This window comes from Oryctolagus cuniculus, chromosome 19, assembly GCF_964237555.1.
Source record: "Oryctolagus cuniculus chromosome 19, mOryCun1.1, whole genome shotgun sequence".
Lineage (NCBI taxonomy): Eukaryota > Metazoa > Chordata > Mammalia > Lagomorpha > Leporidae > Oryctolagus > Oryctolagus cuniculus.
In genome coordinates, this window is record NC_091450.1 from 65,661,194 (window position 1) to 65,685,109 (window position 23,916).

Sequence of the window (23,916 nt, forward strand, 5' to 3'; positions counted from 1 at the left end):
GAAACAACAAGGTAGAGACAAGACAGACAAAGGACCTCAACATACATATCTGAAATGAAAACATGCACGTGAACATCATGCACATGGGAAATGGCTGGACACCACCAAAAATCAGGGAAATGGAAATTTACACCACAGTGAGCTGCCAGCATCACATCCGTTAGAATGGCTTTTTTTTTTCACAGATGAAAGATAACATGTTTTTGTGGATACAGTCTAAAGAGAACTTGCGTATCACTGCTGGAAGTGTAATTGTACAGACAGTGTGAGAAACACCGTGGCCATCCCTCAACAAACTAAAACAGAATTACCACGACCAGGTGCATGCACAGAAGAAATGAAGTAAAGTGTGTTGAAGAAATACTTGCTCCCATGTTCACTGCAGCAGTTTTCACAAGAGCCAAACTATGAAATCAACCTACATTTCCATTTAGGATAAAGAAATAAAATGTAGTCAGTGGGATACCATTCAGCTGTTAGAAAGATAAGGCTGATACTTTGGACAACATGGATGAACCTGGAGGATATCACGCTGAGTTAATTGACTCAGAGAAAGACAAATACCACTCAGTCTCAGAACCCACATGGAATGTTTACAAACTTAACTCAGAGAGGAGAATGATGGTCTACAAAGGCTGGCATGGAGGAAAGGAAGGAATAGCAAGTTGTTACTCAACGCATACACAGTTTCAGATATGCTGGAGCAATAAGTTTGAAATCTTTACACCTTGCAGTGATTACAGTCAACAACATATCACCTATTTTGAAATTGCTAAGTGTTCATTTCAAATGTCTTATCCCAAAAAACAAATAAGTTGACAAGGTGATGGACATATTAATTCACTCAGTTTAATCATTCCACATTGTTTAAAGATACAAAAGCATCAATTGTACCTCATAATTGTATGCAATACAATTTGTTAGTCAAAGATTCTATTAATATTGAAAGACATGTATTAAATTATTAATAGTGGAAATAATAAAGCAATTGAGAGCAGTACTATTTGGATGGATGGGCTGGTTCACAATAGTGTAATATATGTTTAAAAGTGTTTAAATACACATACATCGTACACATTTGTAAGATTTCACTGGGTTGAGCAGTGCCATTTCAGTGACAGATGTGTGTTCATCACACAAAATTCCATAAACATAATTTAAAGACATATATACTAAAGACATTACTGATAGGGCTACTTACAAGTTACTAATGGCACTATTTCTCTGGATTGTTATTTTCAAAAGTCAATCATGCCTGCATGGAAAATAATGTGTAAAGACATGAGAGGGTACTTTAAAAAGTTCATAGAAAATGGAATTAAAAGATAATTATGGTGCAAAAAATGAAATTAATTGATAAATTTTCAGAATACATATTTGCATAAACTTTGAAGGCCCTTCATATTTCTTTAATCTTTTTCATTTTGAAAAATATTCACTAAGTACCGCATTTGTGGCTAGTCTATGTCCTAAGTGATAGTAATAAGGCATCTAACAAGACTGACAAAGTGTCTGCTCACAAGGAGTTCACATTTATTTAGAGAAAACATACAAAATCCAAAAAATGTTAATATTAGAACTGTAATCAGAGTTAAATGTTATGAATACAATCTCCTAAGTAAGTGGAATAGAGAATGGTGGAACTCTCCAACATATAGATGGTAAGAAAAGACTATTTTAAATTTGTATTCATGTATTTATTTAAAAGCCAGAGAGAGACAGGTGCAGAGACAGGAAGAGAGAGATTTTCCATCTGCTCATTCACTCCTCAACTGCCTACAACCACTGGTGTTGGGCCAGGCCAAAGCCTGGAACTCCAGCCAGGTTCTCTGACATGGGTTGACAGGGACCCAAGTACTGTAGCCATCGCCCAGTACCTCCCAGGGTACCCATTACCAGGATGTGGGAATGAAAACGGAATTGCAGGGCTTGTGTTGTGGTGCAGTGAGTTAAGCCAACACTTGTGATGCCAGCATCCCATATCAAGTGATGGTTCAAGTCCCAGCTGTTCCACTTCCAACCCGGCTTCCTGTTAATGTGCCTGGGAAGACCACAATGTCCCAAGTACTTGGACCTCTGCCACCCATGTGGGACACCAGTATGAAGCTCCTGGCTCCTGGCTTCAGCCTGACCCAGTCCTGGCCTTTGCAACCATTTAAGGGGTGAACCAGCAGATGGAAGTGCGCTCTCTCTCTCTCTCTCTCTCTCTCTGCCTTTCAAATAAATAAATTAAGAAAAAAACTGATCTCAAACTCAAACCCAAGCACTCTGGTATGGAATGCGGGTTTCCTAACTGATGTCTAACCACTGTGCCAAATGCTCACCCCAGAAAAAAACTATTTCTTACGATCTTTGTCCTTTTTTACATTGGTGCACACAGGTGTCTGAAATGTGTCAGAAGTAGCCTTCATTTTATAAAGATCTACTATGTCTTCTTCCAGTTGTCTTTTCTCTTCTTCAAGCTTTATCATCTCCTCGTGTTGAATCCTCTTCAGGTTCTCGAACTTGTCCTGTAACTGGGACATCAATGTGCAGTGTGACTCAAAGCACAGTGCGGCAGAACAGCTGAAAGAATATACTTTACTTTTAGGGTTATCAAACAACTCAAACATTCACAATAAAAGAAAATACTCAGATGTGGGGTGTCCTTGATGTTAATTTTGACTATGTTCCCATGGAATCAAATGTAATAGAACCCACAGCTGTGAACAAAAAAATCTGAATTTTTCATTTTTCCTAATAACCTATATTTTCTGAGTCAACATTTTCTCCTCAAAACATGTTCTAATAAAGTTTAATAAATCCATGCTCACTAAAAATACATGCACATTAAGATACACCATGGTTTGTGAAACAGCAGCTGAGACTTGAATTGGGAAAGATGCTTTGAAAGAAAGTCTTATAATTTCCTTGTTAAGTAAAATCAGTTCATGTGGAAAACAAGAACTCACTTACGTTTTAGCTCCTCAGGAATTCTTATTCATCTATGGGGCTTAAAATCAATTCAATTAACCATACAAAAGAGGCAGAGCCACCTTTGATCTCATTAGAGGCAGGCCTGCATCTGTGATATGATTTGTCAACAGCACAAAGATTGTTATATGCATCAGAGAAGCTATTTTTAATTCAAATTACTTATTCAAATTATGTACTTACTTAAACAGAGAGACATAGAGACCACTATCCACTGGCTCATTTCTCAAATGCCCACGAGCTGGGAACTACATCCAGGTCTAGCTTATGGGTGGCCTGGATCCAACCACATGGGGCATCGCCAGCTGCCTTCCAGGGTATGCATAAGCAGGAAGCTGGGACAGGGAGTAGGGCCAGGACTTAAACCCAGGCAATCTGACACAGGATGTGAGTTTCCTCACTGCTATGCCAAATACCTGCTCTAGAGAAGGTGTGCTTTTTAAAGTTATCATTTGCATGGAATGATACGATGAAGGAGAGGTGCAATTGTGGCTTAAGTTTTAAAAAATACATATGCTGGGGACTTTTGCTACCACACTAATGGTCAGTAGGCTGAGATGACTGTCAAGAATGCAAGCAGTGTTGATTTCAGTGACTCTCAGTGCTGGGTGTTCATTAGTCATCCAGTGAGCCTGTAAGTCTCCTGATGTGTAGACTGCATACAGGTTAATTACATTAGAATACCTGGGTTGAAATCCATGGGACAGAGCCTTCAAAAGTTCCCTACATGATGTTAGAGTGGGAGAAGGACATGGAAGGTCAGACAAGGGGCACAAAAACACAGTAGCAAGGACCTAGCAGGTTCTGGTATTTGACATCCCAGTGGGGTGATCACTAGCCTTCAGGGAAATGCAAATCAAAACCACAGGGAGACTTCACCTCACCCCAGTGAGAGTGGCTCTCATACAGAAATCAATAAACAAATGCTGGCAAGGATGTGGGGAAAAAGATACCCTAATCACTGGTGGTGGGAAGGTAAACTGGTAAAGGCACATTGGAAGTCAATATGGAGGTACCTCAGAAATCTGAATACTGATCTGCTGTATGACCCAGCCATCCTACTCCTGGGAATTTACCCAAACAAAAAGAAACCAGCATATTAAAGAGTTATCTGTACTCCATGTTCATTGCAGCTCAATTCACAACAGCTAAGATATGGAATCAACCCAGATGTCCATCAGCTGAAGACTAGATAAAGAAATTATGGTATATATACACCATGGAATACTACACAGCAGTAAAAAATGAAATCTTGTCATTCGCAACAAAATGGATGCAACTGGAAACCATTACACTTAGTAAAATAAGCCAGTCCCAAAAAGACAAATACTATATGTTCTCCCTTATCTGTGGTAAATAATAGAGTACCTAAAAGGTAATCTATAGAAGTGAAATTGACACTTTGAGATGCAATGATTTTGAATAGCCTTTGTCTCAACTGTTGGGAAGATTTTTTTTTCTTCATACTATTTGTTGAATTCTTTATTTAGTGTATAGTAAATATTACAAGTATAAAATTAACTGAAAATAAGTCTTTGTAAAAAATAAGAATGGGAATAGGAGAGGGAAGAGGAAGAAGGGTGGGAGTGTGGGCAGGAGGGAGGGTAGGGTAGAAAGTATCACTATGTCCCTGAATCTGTATATAGGAAATACATGAAATTTGTATGCCTTAAATAAAGTTTTTTTTTTAAAGAAACAAATCTGGGTAAGACTTGAATTCCACAGCCACTGACCCCATGAATTCCTGTGAGTGCATGTCAGGCCCACTCTAGGCCCGTGGTGACACACTGAAAGGAGTATAACCTAACACAGCACAGGCCTCTGCACAAGGCCAAGAACTTCAGAGGCTGCATCCATGAGCACCCTCTGGGGTGGGGTACAGGTCTTTGGGCTTTAACAGGTGCTGGGTCTCGCAGCAGCTGCTGGATGGGCTCAGAGCTCCAAAGCAAGGTCCTGAACTCCCTCTCCTGCCCTACTCTATAGCAGCTGTGGTCTTGTTCCAGTTTCTGCCCAGGTTTGTGGGAGGAGTGACAGAGGTTGTCTGGCTATAGAAAGCCCAATACTCAGTCTGCAGGCACAAGCCTTGGAGCAGGAGCCACAGGGTTCTGTGTGAGTCTGAATTTTATTGCAGTGGGCCTTGCACTGGAATTCAGCTCCCTCTGCCTCTCACAAGCAGCAAGTATCTCTCTCCAGACTGTGCTGCTTAGAGTAGGGGAGGGATGACACAGGCATCTCTTTCCTTTCTGATTTCTTCATTGCAATGCTTCTTCTTATTCTCCTAAAGGCACTATGGTCTCCCGCCTGGCATCTGTGGCTCTTGTGATGGTGACTTGATGTGTTGATAATTGTGAAACTTTCTGCCTCCATGGGAAGGTGGTCCCCAGATCATCTTACTCAGCCACCATCCTGCTTCCTACCACCATAAATGCCTTTTGAACTGAGTAATGGGCACAGGCTGGAAGAATTATAGGATTAAGCCAGAAAGAAAAAAAAAAAAAAAAAAAACAAAAAACTTGGATCCCCATAATTTCAGCATAAAGGGAAATACTGCTGAGGAATAAGAAGACAAGAGCTGCAGGGAAAATCTAAATCTTCTCAGGCATTAGTTAGGACCAAGTCAGAATACTGATAGAAATACAGACAGTAAGGCCTTCTTGATGGAGTTGCAGATAGAAACAAGGTATTAGAAACTTCAGTAAAGACCATCCTCAGTGTACAGTTGCAAAGAACATGGTTGAATTGTTCCTGTGTCTAAGGCATTATTCAGGACACAGTTTAAGAGCCACGAGCCAGGGTATCTGGCAGAAGGGAAATCTAAGGAGCAAAGCAGTCAAGGGTCTACACAACTTTTAACTACCTCCAGTAAAAAGAGGAGAGAAATTATTTAAAGATGGAATGTATAATTGGAAGGAGGAAGTAAAATTTTGAAAACCCTAAAGCTGGCCCTGTGAATAATAATTTTCATGTTCAGGAGAGAATATTAAAGATGTACCCAAGTGGCCATTTGCCAGGGATTAATGTGGCTGTCAGTTACCCAGGTTCTAGTCATGAAGACAAGGCTTTTCAGAGGGATCTGTGAGGCAAATCAGGGCCTTCACTGCAAGATTCCTGGAGAGGCCCCTTGGGGATCTCAGCATTCATCTCTCTGCTCCACCTCAAGACTCTGCTCCCCAGATTCTGGTACAGCATCCTGGGCCACCACAGTCATCACCAAGTGAGCTCAGGTGTGGCCCGTCCCACTGTTACGTGAGGTACAAGCCAACATCCACATCTAGCAGCATCCACACACTACTAATTCTGTGGCCACACAGACTGCAAGAGCTGTGGAAACACAGATGTCTCTATCTAGACAAAGGATAGCATGTGGACAATCTGGGGCCCAGGTGAAGACTTGACACAGGGCACAGCCACTGCATAGAATTCCCACCATGGCAATGCCTCGTGGGATTCATACTTTTTGAAGTCAAGCAGCCTCAAAAACATCAACTGATCTCTCGAGTTTACCCCCTAAGTTAGGAAGACCACTAAAAGTTGATGTAAAGTATATCAAACCGGCAGCACTTGCCTCTTTCTCAGCTTCTTTAAATGTTGCTTCTTTCTCCCTCACCCGTTGCATAAACCTCTGTTTCAGCTGGTCTTCTTCTCTGTGGTATTGATTATGGAATTCTTGCCTTTTAGCTTCATAGATCTCCTGAAAGCTAAAAAGCACATTTGTATTACTCTCACATTAAAATGCCCACATAAACAAACATATAAAGATATATTTGTAGGCTAGGTTCTATAAAAGAACATTTACCAATATGACAACATACATCATGGGATATATAAACTGAGGTGTAATATTCAACCTGAGTATATGTAGAGTATAAATAAAGAGCACTAAAAAGGGTACTATAATTTTTAACTACTTATAGTAGTGATTTCTTATTTCTGCCATTTTCTGTACTTCTTATATTTTGGCAATAAAATTTGAGGAAAGTTCCAATGATTGAAACTACTTTCAAAATAGTTGAAATAGGAGCTGGTGTTGTGGTGTAGCAGGTTACGCCATCACCCGTGATGTCAGCATCCCATATGAGCACCAGTTTGTGTCCTCGCTGCTCCACTTCCAATTAGTTCCCTGCTAATGCACCTGTGAAAGCAGTGGGAGATGTACCAAGTACTTGGGCCTGTGCTCCCATGTGGGAGACCCAAATGGAGTTCCAGCTCCTGTCCTTGGCCTGGCCTAACTCCAACCCCAGCCACTGTGGCCATTTGGGAAGTGAACCAGTGGATGAAAGATATCTATCTCTGTCTTCCCAACCTGTCTTTCAAATAAATAAATCTTTTTAAAATAGCTGAAATAAAGCTAGGCATCTTTAAAAATATCATTCACTTAAGACAGTTCAATTTTGGATGTCATCAAGGAATCATAACCAATTGACTACTAAAGTACTATAAATACTGTTACAACACAAATACCATCCATCTTCCATAGCGCTAAATACATCTGCTCTAAAACTTTTTCACTTGACTTCAAGACATTGAATTAATGCTTTTCAACTCTTTCCTTCACCAAACTTTCTTAATTTCTTTTGCCAGTCTTTGTCAGTTTTGCTCATATTCACCAATCTCTTCCCTGATTCTGTTTCACATAAATACAAAAATCAAAACAAAATAATGCCTTGGATACATATTTCAATATACACAAATATTTCACTTATAAATGAACTCTTTTTATATTGCTTCTACTAGTTCCACCTAAGACTTAGGATGATTAAAAAACTTAAAATGAAGGATGGGTTGGGATGGGAGAAGTGCAATTATCTGCATGCCCAAATGACTACATTTTGTGGTTGTAAGGACTTTCTAAATTGTTCATCTAGTTGTTCCAGCCATATCTGTACTCACCTAACTGGCTGGTTGTCCGGGCCCACATCAGTGAAACCCATTGACTGCAGTTTGAAGTACCTGAAACGTTCATAGTGCTGAGTGTGTGTCTGTTCTTTCAGGTCTTCCATATTGGTAGAAAGAAGCATATCCCGGAGCTTAACAAAGTCACAGTGATTTTCATTTTCCACTGGTCAGAAAAACAATACATCCACAACATTCACTGTCAATACCTGGTACTCAGTAAGCTTTCTCGAAAGAATGCAAGAATGGAAACCACGTTTAAAGGAAAGCCAACATTATCATCTGAATAATAGCAATAATTCTTTTAACAACATAACTGTGTTCCTACTAATACATACCAACTATGCAGAGTTTACTTCTAGATTAGCAAATTTTCTTTAAATTTAATGCATAAGTAAGAAATAAGAAATAGTAAAACAATGTGTCTTAATAGCATCCACTATAGTTTTTCACGGTCAGTGCATTAATACTTTACAAACTATCCTGAAGGTATTTCAGAGGCTTCTAATGAAGTATGTATTATAACACCACTGAAGGAAATACTTTCATTAAGTAAAATTCTACTAACAAAAATATAATATGCAAAACATAGATTATGCATGTGTTAGTTATAAAATCCCACTTATATCCCATACATGTGTTTCACTAATCAATATTCAATCAATAAATCATATGATTCTTTTGAGGACACACATATACTGAAAGAGGCAAAGACTGAAGAAAAATGCAGAAGCAGCTATATTTCTAGCAGATAAAGTAGGCTTTGAGGCAAAAACTGCAAACCAAGAATTAGAAGGTCATTGTATAAAAACAGAGGAGTCATTTAATCAAAAGGATATAGCAGGACTGGCATTTAGTCCAGTAGTTAAGATGCCAATTAAGACACCTGCTTCACATATTGGAGTACCTGGATTCAGTACCAACAGTCAGCTCCTGGCTCTGGTTTCCTGCTAAGGCAGCTCTGGGAGGCAGCAGTGATGGCTTCTGAATCCACAAGGGTGGCCTGGACTGATCTTCCAGCTCCTGACTTTAGCCCCAGCCCAGTCCCAGTGACTGCAATCATCTAGCAAGTGGACTGATAGGAGGACACTCTCTGTATAACTGTCTCTCTGCCTCTCAATTCAATAAATATATTCAAAATGACATAGCACTTATAAATATATTTGCATCTAAATATATATTTTTACCTAAATATATATATACTTATATAAAATATATTTGTACCTAAATATATAAAGCAAATATTAATAAATCTTTAAGAACAATATAGACTGTAATATCATAGTAGCATACTTAGAAATCCCTTTCAGAAACTGGCTGATTGGGGCTGGCATTGTGGCACAGTGAACTAAGCTGCTGCCTGCAATGTCAATATTCCAAATGTGAGCACGAGTCCTGGTTGCTTTGCTTCCAAAATAACAATACGTCACCATCTTTTAAAAATAAATAAATAAAAAGTAAAAGAAAAAATAGTCAGGATATGAAATCAACCCAAGTGTCCACCACTCAATGAGTGGATAAATAATGTAGCAAATAAGCACAATGGAATACCATTCAGCCTTAAAATGAAGGAAATTCTGTCATTTATAACAACATGGGTGAACCGGGAGGCCCTTTAGCTACGAAATAAGCCAGGCACAAAAGGCAAATATGGCGTGCTTTCAGTTATTTAAGGAATATTAAAATGTTTAATTTACATAAATACTAAATAGTGGTTATCAGGAGCTGGATAGAGTAGTGGATAAGGGAGATTTTGGTCAAAGTATACAATATTTTGTTAGATAAAAGTAAAAGTTCAAGACATCTACTGTACATCATGGTTACTATTGTTAACATATTGCATTCTGAAAAATTTCAATATTGAGTATATATTAATATTCTCACCACAAAGCTTATGTATATGTTGATTAGCTCAATTTAGCCACTCAACAACAAACACATATTTCAAAGCATCGCGTTGTATATGAAAACTACATACAATTTTTTCAATTAAAAATTCTTTAATTAAAAAACCAACTCACATGTCTTTCTCTCGTGTTTGCCATTTCCAAAAGTCCTAGGATGACTTATTATTTATTGCATATGATAATTTGACAATATTTTATTTATATTTATTATATTTATTTTACGATGATTTTACTATAGCTTATTTTGTTTATATTTATATTATACCTACATAATATTACATGCAGTGTATTATAACATATAGTAATATAGTAAAACATGTTTGAAGTATGTTTCATAACTCTGAAATTCTAAAAATGTCTTAGAGACCAGTAAAGGTAGCAATCATCCATTCTCCAGTCCTTAGTCCCACAGTAAAGGAAAAAGATAAATTGCTGTACATTACAATGTTCCACTCATCATGGTGCTAAATAACTAATATAACTGTGAAAGGAGCAATGTGCCAAAGATTATATGTTTTAAAATAGTCTGTCATAGGGGTGGCGCTGTGGTGCAGCGGGTTAACGCCCTGGCCTGAAGCACCGGCATCCCATATGGGCACTGGTTCAAGATCCAGCTGCTCCACTTCCTATCCAGCTCTCTGTTGTGGCCTGGGAAAGCAGTAGAAGATGGCCCAAGTGCTTGGGCCCCTGCACTGTGTGGGAGACCCGGAAGAAGCTTCTGGCTCCTGGCTTCGGATTGGTGCAGCTCCAGCCGTTGCAGCCAATTGGGGAGTGAACCATCAGATGGAAGACCTCTCTCTCTCTCTCTGTAACTCTTTCAAGTAAAATAAATCTTTAAAAAAATAGTCTGTCATAGTGTTATCTAGTGATCACTTTTAAAATGCTTTGTACATGTGATGGATTTAAGCATTAGTATTTATGCTTCGGTTTTGTTCAAAGTGCTTCCCACTACTCTGAATGTCAGAATTTACCCCGAGAGATATTGTGAATATGGCACATGGGGTTGAACAAGGGCATGATGCCTCGCCTCTAAATTTCAGCCAGAAGCCCAATGGGACTCCTATGAGAATGAATCACAGTCAATGTAAGCATCAGCTTAGATGAAATATAACCTGAGTTTCTCATTAGTAACTGTCGATGTACAGGCTAGAAAGAGCTAACAATATTTACAAGGTTAAAGTGCTATTTTGAGCCTACAGGTGACATACATGGAATGTTTAACTCCATATTTCCGGAGCCTGTGCTCTTTCATCACATTTACCTTGCAAAACTCCCCAGGGGTAGTCACGGCCTCTGACCATCCTTTTCCCAACTTTCACCTCATCCATGCTCCCTACGACAGCGAAAGGCAGAAGTGCCTAGAAAATAAGAGTGGTATTAATTGACTTCTTTCATACTAATGCGGTTGATGCTGTACAAAAATAAGAGATGAGAATGTCAATACATCTGATTAAACAAAGGATATATACTGCATCAGATCTCAATACTTGACAGCATATATCTGCTAACAGATTTTTTGCCAACATTAATTTCAGATTATGCACATAATTGAAAATTATCTACTGAGTAGACCCTACAGCAAGGTATCATGCTGTGGAAAATAAAAAGAAAAAGGATTTTAGTGGACATATAAGTCTTCCCTATATTTACCCTGACACACAGAGACATTGTTGAGAAAATGACATTCATACCACTTTTAACTCTAGTATAAAAAAAACAAAAGAAAATGGTACTAAAAAGAACTAAAACAATGTTAATGGATAAACACAGCACTTGCTTATAAGCAATACTATATGCATCCCAGTGAATTCGAAGTGCAATTTAGAGCAAAATGGGGTCTCTGTGGCTCATGACAGAGAGGTTCTCCAGGCCGGGGATGTCTCAAAAGTGATAATCAAAGGGATATTTGAGAAGATGATGATCAAAGTGAAAAAGAAAATAGAAGGTAAAAGTACATTTTGGACAAGATGTAAAGGAATATTTTTTTAAACTTTTATTTAATGAATATAAATTTCCAAAGTACGATTTATGGATTACAATGGCTTCCCCCCCATACCGTCCCTCCCACCCACAACCCTCCCCTTTCCCACTCCCTCTCCCCTTCCATTCACATCAAGATTCATTTTCGATTATCTTAATATACAGAAGATCAGCTTAGTATACATTAAGTAAGGATTTCAACAGGTAAAGGAATATTTAAAATATGCTCAAGATCAATAGGAACTTATGTGTATTTGTCCACCTGAATAGAAGCTGTTATAAAGGAAATGTCTAAATGCAAAATTATCAAGTACTATGGCAATATTGAATAATTAACATTTCTTAGTCAAATAATTGGTCATGATAAAAAACTATTCCTTGTAAGTATTCCCTATAATTGAGCTCCTACAGGTAGAGTTAGAGAGAAAAAGGCAAAATTGCAGACAAGCTAACTTACCTCTGCCAATTCAGTCTCCCTAGTCCTTACTGGTCTCCTAGGCATTCTATTTCTTCATGAATCAATCTTAGTAAGGCATGTGCTTCTAAGAATTTGCCAATTTCTTCTGGATTATCATATTTTTGCTGTTTAATTGTTCACAATTATCTCCATTAATCTTTTGTATTATGTAATACAGAGGCAATGTGTCTCTTTTAATATCTGGTTTTTATTTATTTGAAATGTCTTTTTTCTTACTTAGCTTATATAAGAGCTTTTTAAGTTCTAACTTTTCAAAGAGACAGCTTTTGGGCCAGTGCTGTGATGTAGTGGGCAAATCCGCTGCCTGCAGTGCCGGTGGCATCCCATATGGACGCTGGTTTGAGACCAGCTGCTCCACTTCCAGTCCAGCTCTCTGCTGTCCTTGGGCCTCTGCACCCTCATGGGAAGACCCGGAGGAAGCTCCTGGCTCCTGGTTTTGGATCGGCACAGCTCCACTGTTGCAGCCAACTGAGGAGTGAACCAGTGGATGAGTGGATGGAAGACCTCTCTCTCTCTCTCTCAAGACCTCTCTCTCTCTGCCTCTCCTTCTGTCTCTTTGTAACTCTTTCAAATAAATAAAATAAATCTTTAAAAAGAAACAAATACAGCTGTTAACTTTTTGCTATGTTTTCTTAGCCTCTATTGGCCTTATTTCTGCTATAAGTTTTATTACATCTTTTCTTCTACTACTTTTGGGTTTGATTTTTTTCTTGTTTTTCTAGTTCTGTAAGGTGAGGTGGTAACTTGTTTACTTCAGATATTTCTGTTTGTTATGCCGCATTAATTACTCTAAATGTCCTTATTAGCACTGCTATACCTGTATTACACAGGTCGTGGCACATTATATTTTAATTTATTTTTTATTATTATTTGACAGGTAGAGTTATAGAGAGTGAGAGAGAGAGACAGAGAGAAAGGTCTTCCTTCCATTGGTTCACCCCCCTAAATGGCTGCTATGCCTAGAACTGCGCCAATCCGAAGCTGGTAGCCTAGTGCTTCCTCCCAGTTTCCCATACAGGTGCAGAGGTCCAAGCACCCAGGCCAACCTCCACTGCCTTCCCAGTCCACAGCAGACAGCCAGACTGGAAGAGGTGCAGCCGGGACTAGAACTGGTACCCACATGGGATGCCAGTGCCACAGGCGGAGGATTAACCAACTGAGCCACGGCACTGGCCCCAATATTTTAATTCATTTCAAGAAATTTTTAACTTCCTTCTTAATTTCTTCCTTGATCAGTTGTTTGTTCATGAGTACATTATTTAATTTCTGAAGTTTTATTGTTTCCAAAGTGTTTTGTTATTTTGTCTACTTTTATTGTAGTGTTTTTAGCGAAGATACTTGATATGGATTCCAGTTTTAAAACCTTGCTGACAACTGTTTTGTGACCTATCATGTGCTCCATCCAGGAGAATTTCCATGTGTTTAGACGAATGTGCACTCTGCAGCTAAATGGAATGTTCTACAGATGCCTCGTAGATCCAGCTGATCCAGGTTGCAATAAACTTGCTGTTTCTTTGCTTATTTTCTGTCTGGCTGATCTGCCCACTTATGAAAGTGGGCTGTTAAGTCCCCTAATATTATTTAGTGGAGTCTATCTCCCTGTATTACAAATTGTACACAAAGTGTATTATCAAATACACTTTCCACCCCTTCCCATTTTCAAGCCCTTCTTGAAGACAAATCACTGAAACCATTGCTCTTTCCACACTGTCACAAGGTTCTCAGGAACTTTCCTCATTCCTTTGGGCTAATTTTTATTTTTCCCTTCTCTTTCTGTGTATTCTCACAACCTATCTTCAGTAGCCGATTCTTTCTTATGTTTCATCTCTTCTGCAGTTGATGTCTTCTATCACATTTTTAATTTCATGTGGTTTACATTTCAGTTGAAAGACATGTTTGATAGTTGAAATTACTTCCGTCTATCAGAGAATAAAGTTATTTCTGTGTTCACTTGAAGTTAATCGAATTTTCTTTATTTGATTTGTATGCATCTCATAAATATAACATTAGGAATACAGTAATTCTTCTGTACCTGTCCTCTCTTCTACTCCTCCTCCCTCTCCTGTTTAGTCTGAGAAAGAAAAAGAAAGAAAAAGAAAAAATCGAATAAAAAACTAACAGAACTCTTCCTCAGTAGTCTAGACAAGGGCTGTTCTATGTTATTGTTTCTCTAAGGTGTTTTCACTTTTTTCTCCTTTCTCTTTTCCCTTCCTTCCTCTCCCTCCTTTCCTTTTCAAAACTTAATTGCCTTTAAAGATGGACCTAAGGATGATACCTCTTTTGTGAGCTCTTAGATTTAACTTATGAGACATAATAATATCCTCCATTTAATACACTAAAAGAAAGTGATGCTTGGGGCCGGCGCTGTGGCACAGTGGGTTAACGACCTGGCCTGAAGTGCCGGCATCCCAAATGGGTGCCAGTTCAAGACCCAGCTGCTCTACTTCAGATCCAGCTCTCTGCTATGGCCTGGAAAAGCAGTAGACGATGGCCTAAGTCCTTGGGCCCCTGCAACCATTTGGGAGACCTGGAGGAAACTCCTGGTTCCTGGCTTTGGATAGGCGCAGCTCCGGTCAATGCGGCCAACTGGGGAGTGAACCATTGGAAGGAAGACCTCTCTCTGCCTCTCCTTCTCTCTGTGTGTAATTCTGACTTTCAAATAAAATAAATAAGTCTTTAAAAAAATGGAAGTGATTCTTGAGATCAAGTTTTACTATTAAGTCTCATGATACAACTCTTTGTGGACAGAGGTCCTACACAGGAAGTTAGTGCACAGTGACTCTTGTTCATTTAACAAATAACTCTTAAGTATGACATCAGTGATCACTCAAGGCCCTTGACATGAGCCACCTCAGTTTTGGAAGCCTTTTGCATCCACTAGCTCAAGGCCATAAGCAAAGTGGAAGTTCTCTTCTCCCTTCAGAAAAAAGTACACCCTTCTTTGGAGGCCACTTCTTTCCACTGGGGTCTCGCTCACAGGGGCCCTTTATGTAGGACATTTTTTTCCATAGTGTCTTGCCTTAGCATGCCTGAAATGTTTCCTCTGGGCTTTCCAGCCAGACTGGAATGCCCTAAGGGCTGATTCTGAGGTCACAGTGCTACTTAAAGCAATTGTCATTCTATGAGTCTGCTGTATGGACTGCTTCCCATGTTGGGAGTCTTCACTCTTTTTTAATTCTGTCTATTCTTATTTCCAATCACTTAGTTCTACTTATATGATCTCTTTAACCATTTATTCCTATCTATTTGATCTTTATAACACTTAAGCTGCTATTCATATCAGCTAGTTTAAGAGATTTTGGGGTCCTATGGCTAGTTGTTAAGCTGTACCGTTAGAAGTCCGTAGGAATATATGGAGGACTACATTGTTTTACAGTTGTGAACTTCATACTTTTCTCTTTTTTTTTGATTCAAAATTTTAATGATAAATTGTGCCAGTAGAATCTTTTCAGAGGCAACGATATGTCAATAAATAATAGTTAAACTGAGTTCCTGAGAAGAACCTACCACATGAAAGTAGGTCAGAGTGCTATGAGTAACAACATGGCATTGTGTAAAATAGCATTATGTAAAAATAGTGACAGTCACAATACAAGCACAGCAGATTTCAGAATATGCCACTCATACAAATGCAAACCAGTACACAGGATTTTTTTTAGTTTAGTCATTGATAAACTTATAAGTGTTGTTTCTTAGATACATACTAAGTCGTGGATACATTATACCAAGAATTTCAAAGAAAAATATGGGGGAAAAAAACCAACAACAAAAACAAACTTTTTTTGTTGCCAAACCCAACATTTACTGAAAACGAAAAGAAACCAGCTGGCGTTGAGGCCCAATTTCAATTCATAAGAAGTGAGCTGAGGATGGGGAACAGGGGATGGCCAGCCCTGAAGCCCCCTTCCCAGGGAGGAACCAGCTCTGGGGGACGGGGCTGTCAGACTTCCAAGGCCAGGCTGGGGTCTCTGGTCCAGGAATGTGTGCCGGGGTAGTGGGAGAGGAGAGGGCAGATGATAGAGGAGGCTGCTGGGCGCAGGGTGGGGGTGGGGGAGGCAGGGTTGGTCCAGGCTCAGGTGTTGACAGGGGGCAGGGAGCCGAGCTCAGGCAGCAGCTTGGGGTGAGGATCCATCCGGGCCAGGCTGCTCTGCTCCAGGGCAATGGCCTTGGCTGAATGCTTGCACTTCTCAGATCCACACTGGCACGTGAAATATTTGCTTTTGATGTCCCAGAAGTGGTCACCATAGTCAAATCCTAGCTCCTCTCCAGTCCTGATGTCGCAGGAGTTGAAGAAGGCAATGTGTGGAAATCGCAGGTCCTGGTGGAGCTTGAAGACATGGATGGGGATGATGTTGGGGTCGCACAGGTGGTTGATGAAGCAGCTTGTTGTCTGAGTCGAAGAAATAAGAGTCATCCTCGCTCACGTTGGCCTCAGCATTGGAGATCAGCTCCCCAATGTACTCGCAGATGAAGGTGCCCTGGGGGATGGTCTGCAGGGCGTGGACCCCCTAGACATCTTGGCTGTCCGGTAGAGCTGCAGTCACACCTTGATGCCGCTCTGCACCACCTGGTTCTTGCAGTTACATTCGAAAATCAGGGGCGGCTCGATCTTGTTAAATTCCTGGAGCAGCTGCCCGTCCTTATCACACCAGCATCGGATGCTGAGCTGGCCGCACAGGCAGTTGGAGCTGAAGCAGTCGTCCACACACGTGCAGTGCTGCAAGTGTGTGATGCTGGGGTCAGTGTTCATGGTGAACTCTCGCAGTTCTCTGAGATGTACTTGTAATCCTCAGGACAGGGCTCCCTGTCCACATTATTGACACAGGGGATAGGCACGTTCTCGTAGCCTCGAGCCACATCCCGGCAGATGATCTCCGTGCGGATGGCGCAATTGCCCACCCCGAGCCAGAGCTTGTGGTTGAGCTGCAGCGTGAACCACATGTCAGAGCGCTCCGGGGTCAGATCCCACGCGGTGTCCCCCTCCTTGTTGCGCAGCTCGGGGTTGGCGCCTTGGACAGGAACAGGAGCACACAGTCGTGGTTGCTCTCCTGGGCAGCGACGTGCAGGGGCGTGTCCCCGTGGTACTTCACAGCGTGCAGGTCACAGCGGGTGTTCAGGAGGCCCTCGGTGATGGCAGCGCTGCCAGTGAAGGAGGCCCAATGCGAGCAGATGTTTTCCTCGTTGTCGGTGAGGGTGACGTCGGCACCCCGCGTCAGCAGCATGCGAACCACCTCATTGTGCTTGTGCTCCGTGGCCCAGATGATGGGCGCCCACCCCCCACTGTCCTGGGCACGGACGTCCACCTGTCCCGTGCTGAGCAGCAGACTGACCATCTCCAGGTTCCCAACTTTGGCTGCCTGGTGGAGGCAGGTGGTGCCATCCTCCTCCTTGCTGTACACACAGCCGCCTCGCTGCACCGTGTAGCGCGCCACCTCCAGGTGGTGTCCAGCACGGCCTCCATCAGAGGTGTCCCCTTTGCTTGTCCATGGCGTTGCTGTTGGCTCCAGCCTCCAGCAGCACGTGGCAGATCTCCACGGAGCCCTTCTGGGCGGCTGCGTGCAGCGGCGTGCGCTCGCTCTGCTGTCGCTCTGGATGTTGGGGTCCAGGCTGTCCAGCAGCATCAGGATCACCTTCTGCAGCTCCCCCTGCTTCACCAGCAGGTACAGCAGCCAGGGGTGGAACCGGAGCTTCTTCCTCCTGACTCCTGGATGACCAGGGCCTTTTCCAGGGCTTCCAGGCCTGGCCCTGGTGGCAGCCCCATGGCTGACAGGCAGCCTCCATTGGGCAGGGTCAGAGAGGGGCCGGAACTGCCGATGGTGTCCGCGAGGGGGTCGCAGGGTGGGCGCTGTGGCTCCCCATGCCCACGCATCTGGGTGCTGGGCTGGGACGTGTCCGCTCTCCCAGGGGCATCCTGGGCCAGGGTTGGGGGCACGGGCACTGCAGTGCCAGCCGGGGAGGTCCCCCATCCCCCCGGCCCAAGTCTGCCCGACCACCGGAGGACGACGCCCCCGCGCGCAAGGACCCAGCACGGCACGCCTCCCACACGGCCGCGCCCAAGGCCGGACCCGCTGTTGCCAAGAGGAAGGGGCTGGTGGCCAGCAACAAGGGAGGCCGGGCCCCCCTGGCCAGGAAGTCCTCGGTCCGCAAGACGGCCACCCGTGCCCCCTCCGATCTCACAAATATGTGAAAATTAAACAACAGTCTAAACCCCAAAACAGAACGGAGAACATAAATACACCAAGATTAATAGAAATAAAGGCAAAAGACACAAAAACTTAAAGTATATGTACAAAGCAATGCTTAGGGGAAAATTTATAGCTAAAAAGGCTTGTATAAAGAAGAAACAAGATCTCAAGTAAGTAATCTAACCATTCACTTTAAGATACTACAAAAAGAAAATCAAACCAAACCTGAAAATAGTAGGAAGGGAATAATAAAGATTTAAGTAGAAGGTAATGAAATATAGAATAGATACAAACACTGGAATATCAGACTCTTTCAAAGCCTTCAAAAATCAATGAAACTGATAGGATAAAAAGAGAATTCGCAATTTAGTAGAATTTAAATGAAACAGATATCATTATCAACTTTACATAAATAAAAGGGATTATACAGGAATATGCTCAAAAATCTTACTTCAAAAAATTATACAGCATAGAGGTAATGAAAAAAGTTTAGAAGATAAGGATTACCAAACTGAGTCAAAAAACACAGATAATAATAAACTGTAACAAGTGAAGGAGTGAGTTAGAATTTTAAAAAATCATACACAAAGAGATGAACAGTTTCCCCACTAAATTCAACAAAATTTTTAAAGAGGGAAATGTCAATTCCTCACAAACCTTTCCAATAAATATAACCTGGCACACTCCCCAATTCATTTTCTAACTACACTGATAAATGAAAGAAATCACAAGAAACTAAGAAGCCAATATCTCTGATAAAAAAACTCCCTGGTGCCACAGCTCACTAGGCTAATCCTCTGCCTTGCGGCGCCGGCACACCAGGTTCTAGTCCCGGTTAGGGCGCCGGATTCTGTCCCGGTTGCCCCTCTTCCAGGCCAGCTCTCTGCTGTGGCCAGGGAGTGCAGTGGAGGATGGCCCAAGTGCTTGGGCCCTGCACCCGCATGGGAGACCAGGAGAAGTACCTGGCTCCTGCCATAGGATTAGCACGTTGCGCCGTCCGCAGTGCGCCGGCCACGACGGCCATTGGAGGGTGAACCAATGGCAAAGGAAGACCTTTCTCTCTGTCTCTCTCTCACTGTCCACTCTGCCTGTCAAAAAAATTAAAAAAAAAAAAACTCCTCAAGAAAATACTGGTATAGAGCAGTATATATTTTAAATTAATACACTATGGCCAAATGGAATTATACTAGAAATGCAAATTGTTTACCATCTAAATATCAATTTATTGAATATATCAAATCAATAGAATGAAAACAAAAACCACATGATCATTTCATTAGAGAAAACTGACAAATTATAAACGATAAATCTTCATGACAAACTGCCCCAAAACCTAAGAACAGAAGGGAACTTCCTCAGGAGCAGGTGTTGTGACATTGTGGGCCACTGTTTCGAAGGCCTATATCTCATCATATCACAGTTTATGTGGTGGCCACTCTGCTTCTGATCCAGCTTCCTACTAATGTGCCTGATGCACTGGATGGTAGCTCAAGTATTTGGGTTCCCACCAGCTCCGTGGCAGGAGTTCTGGGTTCCCAGCTTCAATCTGGGCCAGTCCCAGTTGTTGCAAGCATTTGAGGAATGAACCAGTGCATGGAAGACTCCTCTCTCTGTCTCTCCCTCTCTCTTTGTCACTCCTTTTAAACAAACCTTAATTTTAAAAAGAAGATTACTTCCTAAAATTGATGATAGTGTCTATGAAAACACTACAGCTAGCATTATAATGCCATGTGTGAAAGACTTCACCATAAGATCAGGAAAAGCTAAGGATATCCAATCACCACCTCTATGAAACATTGCATTAGAGATTCTAGCCAGAGGCATCTGGTTTGAAAATAAGATTAAAATTATCCTTATTCACATATAATATGATCTTATGAACAGAAAAGCCTAAGGAATCCACTAAAAACTATAAAATTAATTAATGCATTTGGCAAGACTGAAGAATGTAAGATCAGTATACACAAATTAACTGCATTTTCATATATTCACAATAAAAGACCTAAAATGCAGTTAATAAAATAATTCTAGTTATGGGGTCAGCGTTGTGGCGCAACAGGTTAAAGCCCTGACCTGAAGCGCCAGCATCCCATGTGGACACCAGTTAAAGTCCCAGCTGCTCCCCTTCTGATCCAGCTCTCTGCTACGGCCTGAGAAAGCTGTGGAAGATGGCCTAAGAACCCATGTGGGAGACCAGGAAGAAGCTCCTGGCTTCAGATCAGCTCAGCTCCATCTGCCATCTGGGGAGTGAACAAGTGGATGGAAGACCTCTCTCTCTGCCTCTACCTCTCTAACTCTTTCAAATAAATAAAAGTAATTCTTTTAAAAATAATAATAATTCTAATTACAATTGCATCAAAAATAAAATACTTATAAATATATTTAACAAAAGGTGTACAATACTTCTATTCACAATATCCAGGATAGAGAATCAACCTAAATGTCCTTTAATACATGAATGAGTAAAGAAAACTTGGTACATATACACAAGGGAATATTATTCCACCATTTAAAAAAATCTTAAAGTCCTTAAGAGATGGGCCAATGACATTTTTCAAAAGAAGAAATCCAAACAGCCAACAGACACATGAAAAAAATTCAGGATCACTAGCCATCAGGGAAATGCAAATCAAAACCACAATGAGGTTTCACCCCACCCCGGATAGAATGGCTTACATACAGAAATCAACTAATAACAGATGCTGGCGAGGATGTAAGGAAAAACGCACACTAATCCACTGTTGGTGGGAATGCAAACTAGTAAAGCCACTATGGCAGACAGTTTGGAGATTCCTCAGAAACCTGAATATAACCCTACCACAGGACCCAGCCATCCCACTCCTTGGAATTTACCCAAGGGTAATTAAAGTCAAAAAAAGTTATCTGAACTTCGATGTTTATTGCAGCTCAATTCAAAATAGCTAAGACATGGAATCAACCTAAATGCCCACCAACAGAAGATTGGATATGTTCTCTTTATAGAATATTACACAGCGATTAAAAAAAAAAAAGGAAATCCAGTCACTTGAAACAAGATGGAGGAATCTGGAAAACATCATGCTGAGTGAAATAAGCCAGCCCCAAAGGGACAAATATCATATGTTCACCCTGATCGGTGAAAACTAACTGAGCACCTAAAAGGTGCCTGTAGAAGTGAGATGGACACTATGAGAAACAATGTCTTGATCAGCCCTTGTCCTGACTATCTAGGAACAGCTTACTATTTTATTCTTTTTAGTATTTTCTTTTTCTACTTAATACCATTGGTTGAACTCTTTAATTAACACACAATTATTCTTAGGTGTTTAAATTCAACGGAAAATTGATCCCTGTTAAAAATAAGAGGGGGAGGGGTGGCGCTGTGGTGTAGCAGGTAAAGTCGCTGCCTGTGGTGCCCGCATCCCATATGGGCACTGGTTCGAGACTCAGCTACTCCATTTCTGATCCAGTTCTCTGCTATGTCCTGAAAAAGCAGTAGAAGATGTCCCAAGTCCCTGGGCCTCTGCACCCACATGGGAGACCCAGAAGAAGCTCCTGGCTCCAGGCTTCAGATGGGTGCAGCTCCAGCATTGTGGCCATCTGGGGAGTGACCCAGCGAATGGAAGCCCTCTCTCCCCAACTCCTCTCTCTCTCTCTCTCTCTCTCTCTGCCTCTCCTCTCTCTAACTGTGACTTTCAAGTAAAATAAATGAATCTTTAAAAAAAAAACTAAGAGTGGGAATAAGAGAGGGAGGAGGTGCACAGTTTGGCACACGCTCACTCAGACTTACCCCTAAGAGTAAAGCTAGAAACATGCCATGGGAATCCAAATCCCATATGGGCACTGGTTCAAGCCCAGGCTGCCCTACTTCCCATCCAGTTTCCTGCTAATGTGCCTGGGAAAGCAGTGGAACATGAACCAAGTGCTAGGACCCCTATCAGGCACACGAGAGACTCTGAGGGAGTTCTTGGCTCCTGGCTTTGGCTTGGCCCAGTCCTGGATATTGCAGCCACTTAGGGAGGAAACCCCCACAGGGAATATCTCTCTCTCTCCCACTCACTCTCCCCCTTTCCACTCTCTCTCCTTCTGTCTCTAACTCTCTCTCTGTGTGTGTAACTCTGCCTTTCAAATAAATAAATAAATTTTTAAAAAAATGGTTCTCCCACTGTCTTAACAAAAAAAGAAAAAGAAGACAAATCCTTGGAAATATCTCAACCAACAAGAAAAAATATGAAAAATTTAAAAACTGAAAATACTGTTCAAGATCTGTAGGATACTATCAAACAACCTAGCATATGTGTCTTATGAGTTTCTGAAGGTGAGGAAAGAGAATGGATAATAAGTCCTAGTTGATGAAATAATAGCAGAAACCTTCCCTAATTTGATTAAAGATAGGAACATTCAAGTGCAGGCATGACCAGAAAGGAGCTTCACCACAACACATTATAGCCAAACTTCCTTTTTTTTTTTTTGCTCTCATGCAGTTGTTTAAAAGATTTATTTATTAGGCCGGTGCCGCGGCTCACTAGGCTAATCCTCTGCCTTGCGGCGCTGGCACACCAGGTTCTAGTCCCGATCAGGGCACGGGATTCTGTCCCGGTTGCCTCTCTTCCAGGCCAGCTCTCTGCTGTGGCCAGGGAGTGCAGTGGAGGATGGCCCAAGTGCTTGGGCCCTGCACCCCATGGGAGACCAGGAGAAGCACCTGGCTCCTGCCATCGGATCAGCATGGTGCACCTGCCACAGTGCGCCGGCTGCAGCGGCCATTGGAGGGTGAACCAACGGCAAAGGAAGACCTCTCTCTCTCTCTCTCTCTCTCTCTCTCACTGTCCACTCTGCCTGTCAAAAATAAATAAATAAAAAATAAAATATTTATTTATTTATTTGAAAGGCAGAGTTACAGAGAGGGAGAGAGAGAGAGAATGGATCTTCCATCCACTGGTTCACCCCCACCAAGTGGCTGTAATGGCTGGAGCTAGATCAATCCGAAGCCAAGAGCCAGGAGCTTCTTCTAGGTCTCCCATGTGGGTGCAGGGGCCCAAGAACTTGGGCCATTTTCTGCTTTCCCAGGCCATAGCAGAGAGCTGGGTTGGAAGTGGAACAGCCAGGATTTAAACCCGTACTCACTGCACCACAGAACTGGCCCTTATAGTCAAACTTTCAACAGGAAAACATAAAGAAAAGATTTTAAAATGTGTAGGAGAGAAAGACCAAATTACCTGCAGAGGACCTCCAATTAGACTGACAGCTGACTTCCCAACAGAAAGGTTACAGGATAGGAGAGAATGGAGAAACACAGTCCAAGTACTAAAAGAAAAAAACTGTAAACCCAGAATACTCTGCCCAGCAAAGCTCTCATTTATAAATGAAGGTGAAATGAAGACCATCCAAAACAACAGAAATTCAAAGAATTTGTAATCACTTACCAGGCCTTACAAATGACACTTAAGGACTTGCTATACACAGAAATACAGATTCAGCAATATGAAAGAGTGAAGGCAGAAAATATAGTAAATGTACAAAG

At 41.6% G+C, this 23,916-nt stretch overlaps 1 protein-coding gene and 1 pseudogene across 5 annotated transcripts in view; both read right to left on the reverse strand.

Moving 5' to 3' along the window:
- Positions 1 to 829: 829 nt before the first annotated feature.
- Positions 830 to 23,916, reverse strand: part of SEPTIN14 (septin 14) — a 95,268-nt gene continuing 72,181 nt past the window's right edge. For 4 of the 5 annotated variants that reach the window (XM_070064745.1, XM_070064744.1, XM_070064746.1 and 1 more), the window contains 4 exons: positions 11,035 to 11,131; positions 7,864 to 8,032; positions 6,539 to 6,671; positions 830 to 2,516 (listed from right to left, as the gene is read on the reverse strand). In XM_070064745.1, the coding sequence (XP_069920846.1) occupies positions 2,337 to 2,516; positions 6,539 to 6,671; positions 7,864 to 8,032; positions 11,035 to 11,131 (579 nt within the window). In that variant the 3' untranslated portion in view covers positions 830 to 2,336. Of the gene's footprint in view, positions 2,566 to 6,538; positions 6,672 to 7,863; positions 8,033 to 11,034; positions 11,132 to 23,916 lie in introns of all 5 variants that reach the window. The other variant, XM_070064747.1, reaches the window with a different exon arrangement.
- On the reverse strand, positions 11,880 to 18,421 carry LOC103347360 (histone-lysine N-methyltransferase EHMT2 pseudogene; annotated as a pseudogene).